Source organism: Salvelinus namaycush, chromosome 23 (genome assembly GCF_016432855.1).
Source record: "Salvelinus namaycush isolate Seneca chromosome 23, SaNama_1.0, whole genome shotgun sequence".
Lineage (NCBI taxonomy): Eukaryota > Metazoa > Chordata > Actinopteri > Salmoniformes > Salmonidae > Salvelinus > Salvelinus namaycush.
Genome location: NC_052329.1, coordinates 17,939,998 through 17,952,786, shown reverse-complemented (window position 1 = coordinate 17,952,786; position 12,789 = coordinate 17,939,998). Strand labels below are relative to the sequence as shown.

General features: G+C 42.6%; 1 protein-coding gene across 2 annotated transcripts; it reads left to right on the top strand.

Moving 5' to 3' along the window:
- The first annotated feature begins 1,671 nt into the window (after window positions 1–1,671).
- LOC120018135 (signal recognition particle receptor subunit alpha-like) lies at window positions 1,672–11,286 on the top strand. Of its 2 annotated transcripts, XM_038961144.1 has the most exons (14): window positions 1,672–2,035; window positions 3,281–3,364; window positions 3,511–3,674; window positions 3,914–4,074; window positions 4,253–4,415; window positions 4,520–4,676; window positions 4,922–5,037; window positions 5,159–5,277; window positions 6,272–6,358; window positions 6,542–6,714; window positions 6,971–7,184; window positions 7,408–7,571; window positions 8,331–8,429; window positions 10,270–11,286. In XM_038961144.1, the coding sequence occupies exons 1-14, from the start codon at window positions 1,913–1,915 to the stop codon at window positions 10,396–10,398; spliced, it is 1,953 nt and encodes a 650-aa protein (XP_038817072.1). In that variant the 5' UTR covers window positions 1,672–1,912; the 3' UTR covers window positions 10,399–11,286. The 2 variants fall into 2 exon arrangements, with proteins under 2 accessions (XP_038817072.1, XP_038817073.1); XM_038961145.1 differs by lacking the exons at window positions 1,672–2,035; window positions 10,270–11,286 and having other exon boundaries at window positions 3,236–3,364; window positions 8,312–8,429.
- The last annotated feature ends 1,503 nt before the right edge of the window (window positions 11,287–12,789 follow it).

Here is a 12,789-nt window from a genome sequence, read left to right as displayed (position 1 = left end):
GGGATGTTAGTAGTAAAGGGAGGCAATTTTATCACGTATCAAATGGTTTCTTCAAGATTGGTACTCTGCTTAGCTGCTCCTCATTAACAAACCGTACTCCTACTAGACACAAAGGGTCATTTTCAAAGCTGTACACTACTTTGCTCCGTTTTCCATTCTTTTGGACGATACTCCAATTCTCCTTGATTGTACAGCCATTGTATTCAGAATACACTTCATCATTCGCTTCCGCCATCGTTCATTCGACCGAATCCGATGCGTATACCCAAATACTTCTCTGCAGCTGCCACCACATCGATTTTCATTGTTCTTCTTTTTTAGGACTGGGTTGGATAGCATTCCAACTTTTAGGGTGCATACACCACCACCTACTGTACTGGAGTGTGAGGTCAGTCACAGCCAACCTACTTTACATTAAATTCTCTTCATTAGTCCTGTTCCTCTAAGAAAGTGAAATAGAGCCTTAGACACCACTTCCTACCCCTTTCCTCCCCCCACTACACCACCCAAACCCCAACCCCATCCAGCCTCTCTAACCCTTTCACACATCTCTCCCTATCTATGTCATACAGTTCACATAATATCAACACATGCTCCACCATTTACTCCACTAAACACTCATGACACAGACCTGTTTCATGTCTCCCTATCATCCAACAAGGTGGCATTCAAACCTGTGTGCCCAAAAGTAATCTACTCCACATAACTTCCTCTGACCTAAATCCCATAGGATTGCGGTGGGAACCATGAAACCACGTCTTTCGAATGCCCCACAAGGGTGAAAGAGAATGAGGTGGCCAAAGTCAGGGCTGTACAGAGCTTTTCATATGCAGCAGCTGTGAAAAGGGTTGAGAGTTTGAATGGTGCACCAGAAGAGTCCATGGTGCTGAATAGGCCTACACTGCAGGCTGCAGGGGTTGCCTTTCACCAGCAGGATCCTGACATTTTAAAGCTTAAGAAGGTGGACATTGTGGCCTTTATAGCTATGGTAATTAATGGCACTGACAAGGTGGAGAGAAGGTCCATGAAGATAGAAATCATAGTGGATGTGGCGGATCGGTTCCTGGGGCTGAAAGATTTCTCAGCAAAGGAGTTACATGGAATAGTGGCACAAGCCGTGCCACCCTCTCAGGTCCTTGAGCCTGAGAAGGGAGATATGGGAGAATTGAAAGAAGGAAGGGGGAGTTTTGTTTGTTTTGGCAATGTATTATTTTTATTAGGGTGGATTAAGTTAGTTTCACTATTACGTATGGAATTTTAAAATTGTATTTATTTATTTGGGGGGTTCATCCCATCCAGTTGGTGGCGGCAATACACCTTTTGGGGTTGTAGTCCGCCATAAAACAAGAAGAAGAAGATATTATTATTATTATTAAGAGATTTGACTTCAGAAGCGCAAAAGGGTATGTTGAGTGGTGGTGTCCCATCCTCCCAGGTTGTTGGCATGGTGCAGGAGCAGATAGGGTTAAAGTAATGGAATAGTGGGTTTTTAATGACTGTAGGGTTAGTTGGAAGGGTGTATTTGTTTTATAAAATATTGTCTTTTCACGTTTTCACATTTTTTTTTATCACAAAGTATAATGGATTTCAATTATAGTCCAGTTTGTGGCAGTAATTACCACATTTTGGATGCCAACCGCTGTTAAACTCCCGAAGAAGAAGACTATTTCCTGGTCTTGCATCTGATGTGTCTAAAACAGTTTTAGTGGAGGTAGCTAGACTTGGGAGGACATTTTTCATTAGATAGTGTATGTCGGATTAGATTTCCTTCTCGAGGTGGAAGGCACTTAAAAGATTCGTCGGCTCACTTATTTATTACGTTTTTTTTTTTTTTAAAGGTTCTCCATTTCACGTTTTTGTTAGTGTTTGTTTTCTTTACTTTGGTATATTCTCTCGTGTACATGGTGGCAAGATGCTGGATTTCTTCACCATCTTCAGTAAGGGAGGCATAGTGTTGTGGTGTTTTCAGGGAACCGGTGTTACAGAATCCTTCACCGGGCCTGTCAACGCGCTGATCCGCTCCGTGATCCTTCAGGTGAGAAATGCTTTCAAATCAAGTGACAACTGTCATGTTTCCGTGCCGCCTAGCCGTGTGTATGTATGGTTGTTTTTCAGTATGCACCAGAGCGTCTCCACTTCGTCAACAAACTGGCTAGCTAATTTAGCTAGGTAGCTTTCGTAGATACACATGTAAATTATTCTTTGTCTTAACTAAATACGATTTATGTTTAAAGTTAGCGCACTTGTTAGCTAGCTACCTAATGCTAGGAGTGAGCTAGCTATATGGTTGCGTAATACAGACATGACATGGAGGATTTGGGAACTGGGGGTTACACGCACACAAATTATTTTGCCAGCCACATGACAATAGCACAGCATAGTGGGATTATCCCAAAATGCAAGGCTATTACCACGTTGCTAGCTAACGTTAGATGTCAAATATTTATACTGAACAAAAAATATAAACGCAACATGCAACAATTTCAAAGATGTTACTGCATTACAGTTCATATAACGAAATCCGTCAATTGAAATAAATTAATTAGGCCCTAATCTATGGATTTCACATGACTGGGAATACATCTTTTGGTACCAGATACTTTTTAGAAAGGTAGGGGGGTGGTCTGGATCAGAAAACTAGTCAGTATTTGGTGTGAACACCATGCAGTGCAACATTCCTTCACATAGAGTTGATCAGGCTGTTGATTGTGGCTTGTGGAATGTTGTCCCACTCATCTTCAATGGCTGTGTGAAGTTGCTGGATTTTGACGAAAATTGGAACACGCTGTGTACATGTTGATCCAGAGCATCCCAAACATGCTCATTGGGTGACATGTCTGGTGAGTATGCAGGCCATGGAAGAACTGGAACATTTTCAGCTTCCAGGAATTGTGTACTGTGCGTTATCATGCTGAAAGATGAGGTGATGGTGGCGAATGAATGACACAACAATGGGCCTCAGGATATCAAATTTTATTTGTCACATGCGCCGAATACAACCGGTGTAGACCTTACTGTGAAATGCTTACAAGCATTTACAAATTTGTGCCAAACATTTGAGAGAAATAAGCTTTTTGTGCGTATGGAACATTTCTGGGATCTTTTATTTCAGCTCATGAAACATGGGACCAACACTTTACATGTTGCATTTATATTTTTGTTTGGTGTAGAACATATGTTCAAGACAAATGTTTACATATCAGTGATGAAACCTCTGATCTGTGTTACAGTATTGAGTAGCCTAATGTTAATGCTTCTCAGATTTTTTTGTTTGTTTCAGGAACGCAGTGGCAACAATTCCTATACTCATGACGCCTTGAGTCTTAAGTACAAACTCGATAATGAGTTTGAGCTGGTTTTTGTGGTAAGTTTCATATAGAAATGTGATTATAATGCACTGTAGTTCTATTTCCTGAAGGAAAAGACCATACTAGCATACAGCAGTGTTAGCTTCTCATGCAGTCTGTGGTATGGACTCAACTGACCATGTTTGTCTTTTCTTTTGTACAGGTGGGTTTTCAAAAAATCCTGACGCTGTCGTATGTTGACAAGTTCATAGATGACGTACAGCTCCACTTCAGGGATCGCTATAAGAATGAGCTGGAGCAAAAGGGGGCCCGTACACTGTTGAGCAGCTGTTTTGCATTTGAGGATGACTTCAAAATGCTTCTTTGGTAAGCAGTTTTACATCTTAGGGCTGATACTGCATACAGAGCTGAACTAATGGTGCATAAAGAGATAATATTATACTTTCAAACTAATTTGCTATGCTGAATCTCACACAACCAGCTGTTGAATTGTCAGCCCACAGGTCTACAAGGACCAGTAGGCTACTTGTATGAAATATAATTTCACAATACTTCAAGTCAAATGCTTCGTGCTTTGATTCTGTTACTGTCCTGTTGTGCTCTAGTGAGGCGGAGGAGAGCAGCAAAGCTCGAGGTCCTACCTCCATGAGGAGCTTCAATGCTTCCCTGAAATCCCAGAAAACTGTGAAGTCCATGATCGAGACGAAGGGAGGGGATAAGGGCAAGGAACAGGGTGGAAAGAAGAATAAGAATGCCAAAAAAGAAGGTAAGGGTTTGATGTGGTTATTATGGAGGTTTTGTTGGAATACAAGCACTTTGTCATGGTTCTTCCTTACACAATTTCGGTTTGAAACCAGTCCCACATTTTGTTCTTGTTTTAATTTCATGGGGACATTGATAATGTTTTGTATGGCAGGGGTTAGTTTCTGAAATCTTCCCCCCAGCTCCTGCTGCTGAGCCTGTGAAAGGGGAACAAGCCAAGGCTCTAGCCAGTGCCCAGAAGACAGTGGAGAATGGTAACCAGGGCTTGACCCAGGAGGAGATCATTCAGAAGAAGAGAGAGGAGTTTATACGCAAGCGCATGTGGGCACCTGCGGAGAAGCCCAGGTGAGTAGGGGGAGGAATGGAACACAATGTGGTTAAAGTTCTAATTCAGAATGTTACTGACAGTTGTTTCAGTACTGAAAGTCACATTGTTTCTTGCCTTCCAGTAAGTCCCCCAAACCTGCGAAGGAGAAAACCAAGGGGAAAGAGAAGCGGGTGTGGACCTTGGGTGGCAGCAGCACCAAGGAACTGGACTACAGCCAGCGCAATGGCAACGGTGCCCATGCTACTGGGGACCATGTCCTGGATGCTCAAGCTGACCCGGTATGTGCCTGTTGGGTTTGAGCGCAGCAGAGCTAATATTGCCTGGTTGTACCAGAGTGAATATCTGTGCTCACATTATTTGGAAAGTGAAACAATTGTGAGTGTAGTGGTCACTGGTTTAACCAGACTAGAGCTAATAGCCTTCAGGGATGCTCTGTTGGTACCTTAATAAATAAGGCCCATGTGGTGTAGAAGTGCTTAGTTTATAGGAATTGCACATCTTAATAAAGTCGTGTCTTGTCCAGGGGATGCAGCTGAGCTCGATGAAGGGAGACCTGCTCGCTGTGGATTACGAGTCCAGCGAGGATGAGGAGGAAGATGCGGTGGAGAGGGTGGTAGTTGCTGACACAAGCAAACAAATGTGAGACACTTAGATTATTACATGTGTCAGATAATAAGAAGCATGGCTGAGCAATGGAAGCTTTGAATGGGACGTTGTGCCCTGTTGCACCTGACATAAGTATCCATTTTATTTTTTTTAGCCCCAAAAAGGGTACTTTTGGGGGGATGTTTGGGATGCTCAAGGGCCTGGTGGGTTCCAAGAGTCTGAGCCAGGAGGACATGGAGCCAGTTCTGGACAAGATGAGAGACCACCTCATTGGTATGGACTCCTCTGTTCAACACTACAGTATCAGTTTAACACATGCACTCCCCTATGTATTTATTTAGACAGGGAAGCTAAAACTTTACATTTGTCTCTATACTCCAGCATTTTGGATTTCAGATCAAATGTTTCATATCAGGTGACCGTACAGAATGTCATTTTTTTTATTTTTAGGGTATCTTCATACATATGTTTTAACGTTTAGAAATGAAAGCACTATATATCTAGTCCCTCCATTTGAAGGTGTCGTACGTATTTGAAATAATTAACTTGTGGGGTAGTCAAAAGTTTAGTATTGGTCCCATATTCCTAGCGTGCAATGACATCAAGTTACAAACTTGTTGGCTGCATTTAAAGTTTGTTGTGTTACAGATTATGTTGCTGACAATAGAAAATAATGGTAAATAATGTATTGTCATTTTGGAGTCACTTATGGTGAAAATAATAATGTTCTTGAACACTTATACATTAATGTGGATGCTACCATGACTACGGATAATCCTGAATTGTGAATAATGAGTGAGAAAGTTAGAGGGATATATATATATATCATACCTCCCTACCTCCTTATTGGTAATGGTGAGAGGTCCGCATGCCTTGGGGGTATGATCTTTGTGCCTCTAACTTTCTCACTCATCATTATTAATGATTAATTCATGATTATCTGTAATCATGGTAGCATCCACATGTACTTCAAATGGGGGAGTAGATGCATAAAGTGCTTTCAATTCTATATGCTTAAACAGATATGTATGAAAATACCCTCAAATAAAAGGTGACATTCTGTACTGTCGCCTCATATGAAACATTTAATCTTAAATCCAAAATGCTGGAGTACAGAGACAAATGTTTTATCTTCACTGTCCAAATACATAAGGGAGTGTACATAACTAGCCAACCTTGATTTGTTCATGTCCTAGTTCACCTGAGGGAAAAGCTTCACAGTCGACTTGTATTCAATGAATACTTCTGTCATCAATTTTTTTTGCAGCTAAGAATGTAGCAGCTGAAATTGCCTCCCAACTCTGTGACTCTGTAGCCAAGAAACTGGAGGGCAAAGTCATGGGTACCTTCACCAGTGAGTACAACTGTCTTCCACCCAGCCAGTCAGAATAGAATAAGTCCACATTAGAATGAGTTTACCTGTGGAGAGATTGAAGTGAACTAGATGGACTTCTCTCCCCCAAAGAGATGCGAAGACACTGCACAACAGTTCAGAGTATACGTCTTGCTCTGATAAAGCCCTCCCCTCTCTCTCTAGCTGTGGCATCAACAGTAAAGGGGGCCCTGCAGGACTCCCTGGTACAGATCCTGCAACCCAAGCGGCGTGTGGACATCCTGAGAGACGTCTTGGAGGCTCAGAGCCAGCGCAGGCCCTTCGTCATTACCTTCTGTGGGGTCAACGGGGTTGGCAAGTCCACCAACCTCGCCAAGGTTAGATCCACCAGTGTGTCAATGTTTTTTTTCTTCCTGTTAATCCATTATATTGAAAATATTGGTATTGCTGGGGATTTTAAACCTGGGTTGCATCCATTTAACCAAACCAGGTCCTGGTTGGGACTTTCGTGGCCGTACTATGACCTAGATACATAGGCCACCGATAACCTAGTAAGTCCCCATTCAGACCACAGAAAAACCAGCAGGGAAAATATTGTTTTATTTGCTGAAACCCTCCATCCTCTGTGTGCAGATCTCTTTCTGGCTAATCGAGAACGGTTTCACCGTGCTGATAGCAGCCTGTGACACATTCCGTGCGGGGGCCGTGGAGCAGCTGCGTACCCACCAGCGCCGCCTTAACTCCCTGCACCCCCCTCAGGACGACGGGGGACGGCCTGTAGTGCAGCTTTATGAGAAAGGCTACGGGAAGGACGCCGCTGGCATCGCCATGGAGGCTATCGCCTATGGTAACCATACCATGCCCCAGCTTGCCATTCATATATTAGATCATTTTAGCCCCATAGTATGCAATTGCTCTGTTGTCTGATCTCAATTAACTGTATGGTGATATGCAGGAGGGGTTCACGAATGCTTCTTAATTTATCACATATAAACTGTGTTTACGGACCATGCCAGACATCCATTCAACCAAGTGAAGAAATCCTCCTTTGTCTCCCCGTCTCTGTCCAGCCCGTAACCAGGCCTTTGATGTGGTGCTGGTGGACACTGCTGGACGGATGCAGGACAACACCCCACTGATGACAGCCCTGGCCAAGCTGATAGCTGTCAACATGCCTGACCTGGTGCTGTTTGTGGGGGAGGCTCTAGTGGGCAACGAAGCTGTGGACCAGCTAGTAAGAGTCCTTTTAGAACATATAACATCCTACTGTTTAATCAGCCTCTGACACTCAGATCCCTAGAAGATAAAAAAAAAAAACGGACTGCCAAATAAATTCGCATCCGTTTCGGATACTCTTGAGTATATTTTGGATTATGTTATATCTTCAGATTTTTTCTGGCTCAAAAAGAGGACTCCATCTTGGTGGTGTAGAAACATTTTAGATTTTCTAAGCCAATTTCCTAAAATTGTTGAATATTGGAGCGAAGCGAATTTTTTTATTCAGTTTTAAAACTAATTTATTGTAATTCTACATATTCTGTCATGGAGTGGAGAACGTTTCACTTCTAAAGCTTTTTTTACACTTTGGATTTAGGTGATCTGAAAAAAAACGCTTAGGCGGACCATCCAAGGATTAAAATGGCATAAAAAAAGTGAGCTTTAGCTGTACTTACAACCCTAGAAAGTTGAAATGGGCTATGCTATTGGATTATATTTTTCAATGTTGTTGTGCAGATGGCACATTTTACATTTAAGTCATTTGGCAGACACTCTTATACAGAGTGCTTTACAAGAGCAATTAGGGTTCAAGTCCCTTGCTCAAGGGCACATCAACATATTTATCACCTAGTCGCTCGGGGATTCGAACCAGCGACCTTTCCGTTACTCACCCACTCTGCTTAACCGCTAGGCTACCTGCCACTTACTGTAACTGTTTGTTGATTTGCTTAGCTGTCTGTTGCACTCCACAACGAGTGCGATACTTTACTTTCAGGTGAAATTTAACCAGGCGCTGGCTGATCACTCCATGTCTGATAAGCCACGTCTCATTGATGGGATCGTTCTCACCAAGTTTGACACCATTGATGACAAGGTTTGTATGCCATTAAATACATGTAAAAATAAAAAGTTTCCTGATCTTTCTTATCCCTCAGATATAGGACAGACGCTTCAGAACAAACTTCATTTTTCTATTTTGTTGGGACTATCTGTTCCATGTTGTGAGTCTGTTATTTAATCAATTTGTATGGGCTAATAGCAGTAAGGCCAAAAATAATCTAATATATACAGTACCAGGCAAAAGTTTGGACACATCTACTCATTTAAGGGTTTCTTTATTTTTACTATTTTCTACATTGTAGAATAATAGTGAAGACATCAACACTATAAAATAACACATGGAATCATGTAGTAACCAAAAAAGTGTTAAACTAATCAAAATATATTGTGAGTTTCTTCGAAGTAGCCACCCTTTGGCTTAATGAGCGCTTTCCACACACAACCAGCTACATGATGTAGTCACCTGGAATGCTTTTCCAACAGTCTTGAAGGAGTTCCCACATATGCTGAGCACTTGTTGGCTGCTTTTCATTTACTCTGTGGTCCAACTCATCCCAATTGTGTTAAGGTCAGGTGATTGTGGAGGACAGGTCCTCATCACTCTCCTTCTTAGTCAAATAGCCCTTACCCAGCCTGGAGGTGTGTTTTGGATCATTGTCCTGTTGAAAAACAAATGATAGGATGGCGTAACTGTGAGTGCTGCAGAATGCTGTGGTAGCCATGCGCCTTGAATTTTAAATAAATCCGACAGTGTAACCAGCAAACCACCATCACACCACCTCCATGTTTCACGGTGGGAACCACACATGTGTAGATCATCCATTCACATACTCTGCGTCACAAAGATAGAGGTTGGAACCAAACATTTGGACTCGTCAGATCAAAGGACAGATTTCCACCTGTCTAATGTCCATTGCGCGTGTTTCTTGGCCCAAGCAAGTCTCTTCTTTATTATTGGTGTCCTTTTAGTAGTGGTTTCTTTACAGCAATTTTCCCATGAAGACCTGACTTCATGCAGTTGATGTCTGTAACTTGAACTCTTTGAAGCATTTATTTGGACTGCAATCTGAAGTGCAGTTAACTGTAATTAACTTGTCCTCTGCTGCAGAGGTAACTCTGGGTCTTCCTTTCCTGTGGCGGTCCTCATGAGAACCAGTTTCATCATAGCGCTTAATGGTTTTTGTGACTGCACTTGAAGAAATTTTCCAGATGGATAGACCTTCATGTCTTAAAGTAATGATGGACTGTTTTTCTTTGCTTATTTGAGCTGTTCTTGCCATAATATGGACTCGGTCTTTTACCAAATAGGGCTCTCTTCTGTATACCACCCCTACAACGTCACAACACAATTGATTCTCAAACACATTAAGGAAAGAAATTTCACAAATAAACTTAAGGTACACCTGTTACTTGAAATGCATTCCAGGTGACTACCTTATGAAGCTGGTTGAGAGAATGCCAAGCGTGGCTACTTTGAAGAATCTGAAATAACACTTGGTTACCACATGATTCCATATGTGTTATTAGTTTGTCTGAACTAATATTCTACAATGTAGAAAATAGTAAAAATAAACCCTAGAATGAGTCAACTTTTGACTGGTACTGTATATATTTATACTTCAAGGGGTCTTAAAATTCAAACTCATCCTTGGTCTGACCATCTTAAAACAATTCCATATAAACAACCCCCCCCCGCCCAGCTTAGACTTATGGGTTAACAGAAGTCGCTGTTAACAAAATGTCAGAGTTTTGAGACAATTGTTTGATGTTAGTCAAAGCTTTTAAATGCTGTTTATGACGTCCTAATCGGAATGTGTAGGAACAGAAGTCTGCGTGGTTTGTGGTTGCAAAGCTGACGTCACTCCTCCCTTCAGGTTGGCGCTGCTATCTCAATGACCTACATCACAGGGCAACCCATTGTGTTTGTCGGCACGGGCCAGACCTACAATGACCTGCGGAGCCTCAATGCCCGCGCTGTGGTGGGCGCCCTTATGAAGGCCTGAGTGGCTGCTGCCTGCATCTGTGTTCACCATCGTGACAAAGCCAACCAAACACTGCACTTTGAGATGTCCGGTCCTGCTAACCCTGTCCTGCAGTTCACATCCTAACTATGATCCTCCACATGGCACCAAACGCAAAACTCACAGGCTTCCTCCCAGCTCCGTCTGGGAACGGGGCGGTTGTTGACTTAGTGCAATTTCTCGCTTTCTAAATGTTGCTTAAGGTCTCTTGCATCCTCTGTAAACTGTTGGTCCAAATTCAAAAGTACCTCAATTTTGTTTAGCTTTAAAATTATGTGGTGAAGTAAAACAAGACATTTCCTGACTTTATATCCGATCAAATAGAGGATGTCAAATTCACTTCCTGGCATTTGGTGTCTTTTTTCCCCTTCACTTCAATGAGAAAATGTCAGGTATGAATGCTTGCTGGAGGTGACACGTTTCAGCAGCCACCCTGTCCCTGAGTAAAGCTTAGTGATCATAGTGCCTATCCCGTCTCCCTGAAGCATCACCACTGCAGGGGTGACAGTCTGCTTAAAACATCAATAAGCCTGCACTACATCCAGTAACTATCTTGTTTCTCTTGCTCTCCATGATGGACCACTATAACCCCCCCGATGCCCCCGCAATTGGAGAGTTCAATGCCCCTTCAATTTGGTAGAGGTGAAGAGACATGGGTTATTACATTTGGGGTTAAAAGTCCAGAGACGTCAAAGGTCTCTGGACAACTGGAGCAATAGCTTTCTACCCCTTTGTCATTTTTAAAACAAAATAACAAAGGGTCAAAAAAAGTCTTACATTTTTCCAGTCCCTATAATTTGCAGTAGTGCTATATAGATGTCAATTTGAGAATGTAAACATTTCTAAATAAAGCTGCTATAATAACCTGTAGCAACTTACAGCTTGTGTTTATACGTTTTCCAATTCCAACCTTGGAACATAAATGCTGATAGTGTGGTCTGGATAACAAAGGCAAAATGTAATCTCTTGGCAACATGGAAAAGTGTTGCAACAGGAAGAGTCGGGTGGCAACTGGTGTACAGTGCATTCGCGAAGTATTCAGACCCCTTTTCCACATTTTATTCTACAGCCCTATTCTAAAATTGATTTAATTCCCTCAATCTACACCCAAAAACAGGTTTAGAAATGTTCTAATTTAAAGATGAACAGACCTTGTGTGAATAACTATTCATACCCTTTACTATGAGACAATTGATGCATCCTGATCCTTGAGCTGTTTCTACAACTTGAAGCCCACCTGTGGTAAATTCAATTTATGGGACATGATTTGGAAAGGCACACACCTGTCTATAAGGTCCTAGTTGACAATATGTCAGAGCAAAAACCAAGCCATGAGGTCAAAGGAATTGTCTGTAGAGCTCAGACAGGATTGCAGCATTGAAGGTCCCCAAGAAAACAGTCTCCATTCTTAAATGGAAGAAGTTTGGAACCACCCAAGACTCTTCCTAGAGCAGGCCGCCCAGCCAAACTGACCAATCGGGGGAGAAGGGCCTTGGTCAGGGAGGTGACCAAGAACTCAATGGTCACTGACAGAGCTGCAGAGTTCCTCTGTGGAGATGGGAGAACCTTCCAGAAGCACTCCACCAATCAGGCCTTTATGGTAGTTGCCAGACAGAAACCACTCTTCAGTAAAGGCACATGACCGCCTGCTTCGAGTTCGCCAAAAGGCAGCTGAAGGACTCTGACCATGAGAAACAAGATTTTCTGGTCTGATGAAACCAAAATTGAACTCTTTGGCCTGAATGCCAAGCATCACGTCTGGGGGAAACCTGGCACCATCCCTATGGTGAAGTGTGGGGGCAGCATCATGCTGTGGGGATGTTTGTCAGCGGCAGGAACTGGGAGACTAGTCAGGATAGAGGGAAAGATGAACAGAGGAGAGTACAGAGAGATCCTTGATGAAAACATGCCCCAGAGCGCTCAGGACCTCAGACTGGGGCGAAGGTTCACCTTCCAACAGGCCAATGACACCAAGACAACGTTGGAGTGCCTTCGGGACAAGTCTCTGAGTGGCCCAGCCCAAACATCTCTGGAGACCAGAAAATAGCTGTGCAGCGACACTCCCCATCCAACCTGACAGAGCTTGAGGATCTGCAGAGAAGAATGGGAGACACTCCCGAAATACAGATATGCCAAGTTTGTAGAGTCATACCCAAGAAGACTCAAGGCTGTAATCGCTGCCAAAGGTGCTTTAACAAAGCACTGAGTAAAGGGTCTGAATACCTATGTAAGTTTATTTGTACTTTTGCAAAATTGTCAACCTGTTTTTGCTTTGTCATTGGGTATTGTGTGTAGAAATAATATTTAATCCATTGTAGAATAAGGCTGTAACAAAATGTGGAAAGAGTCAAGGGTCTGAATACTTTCCGAATG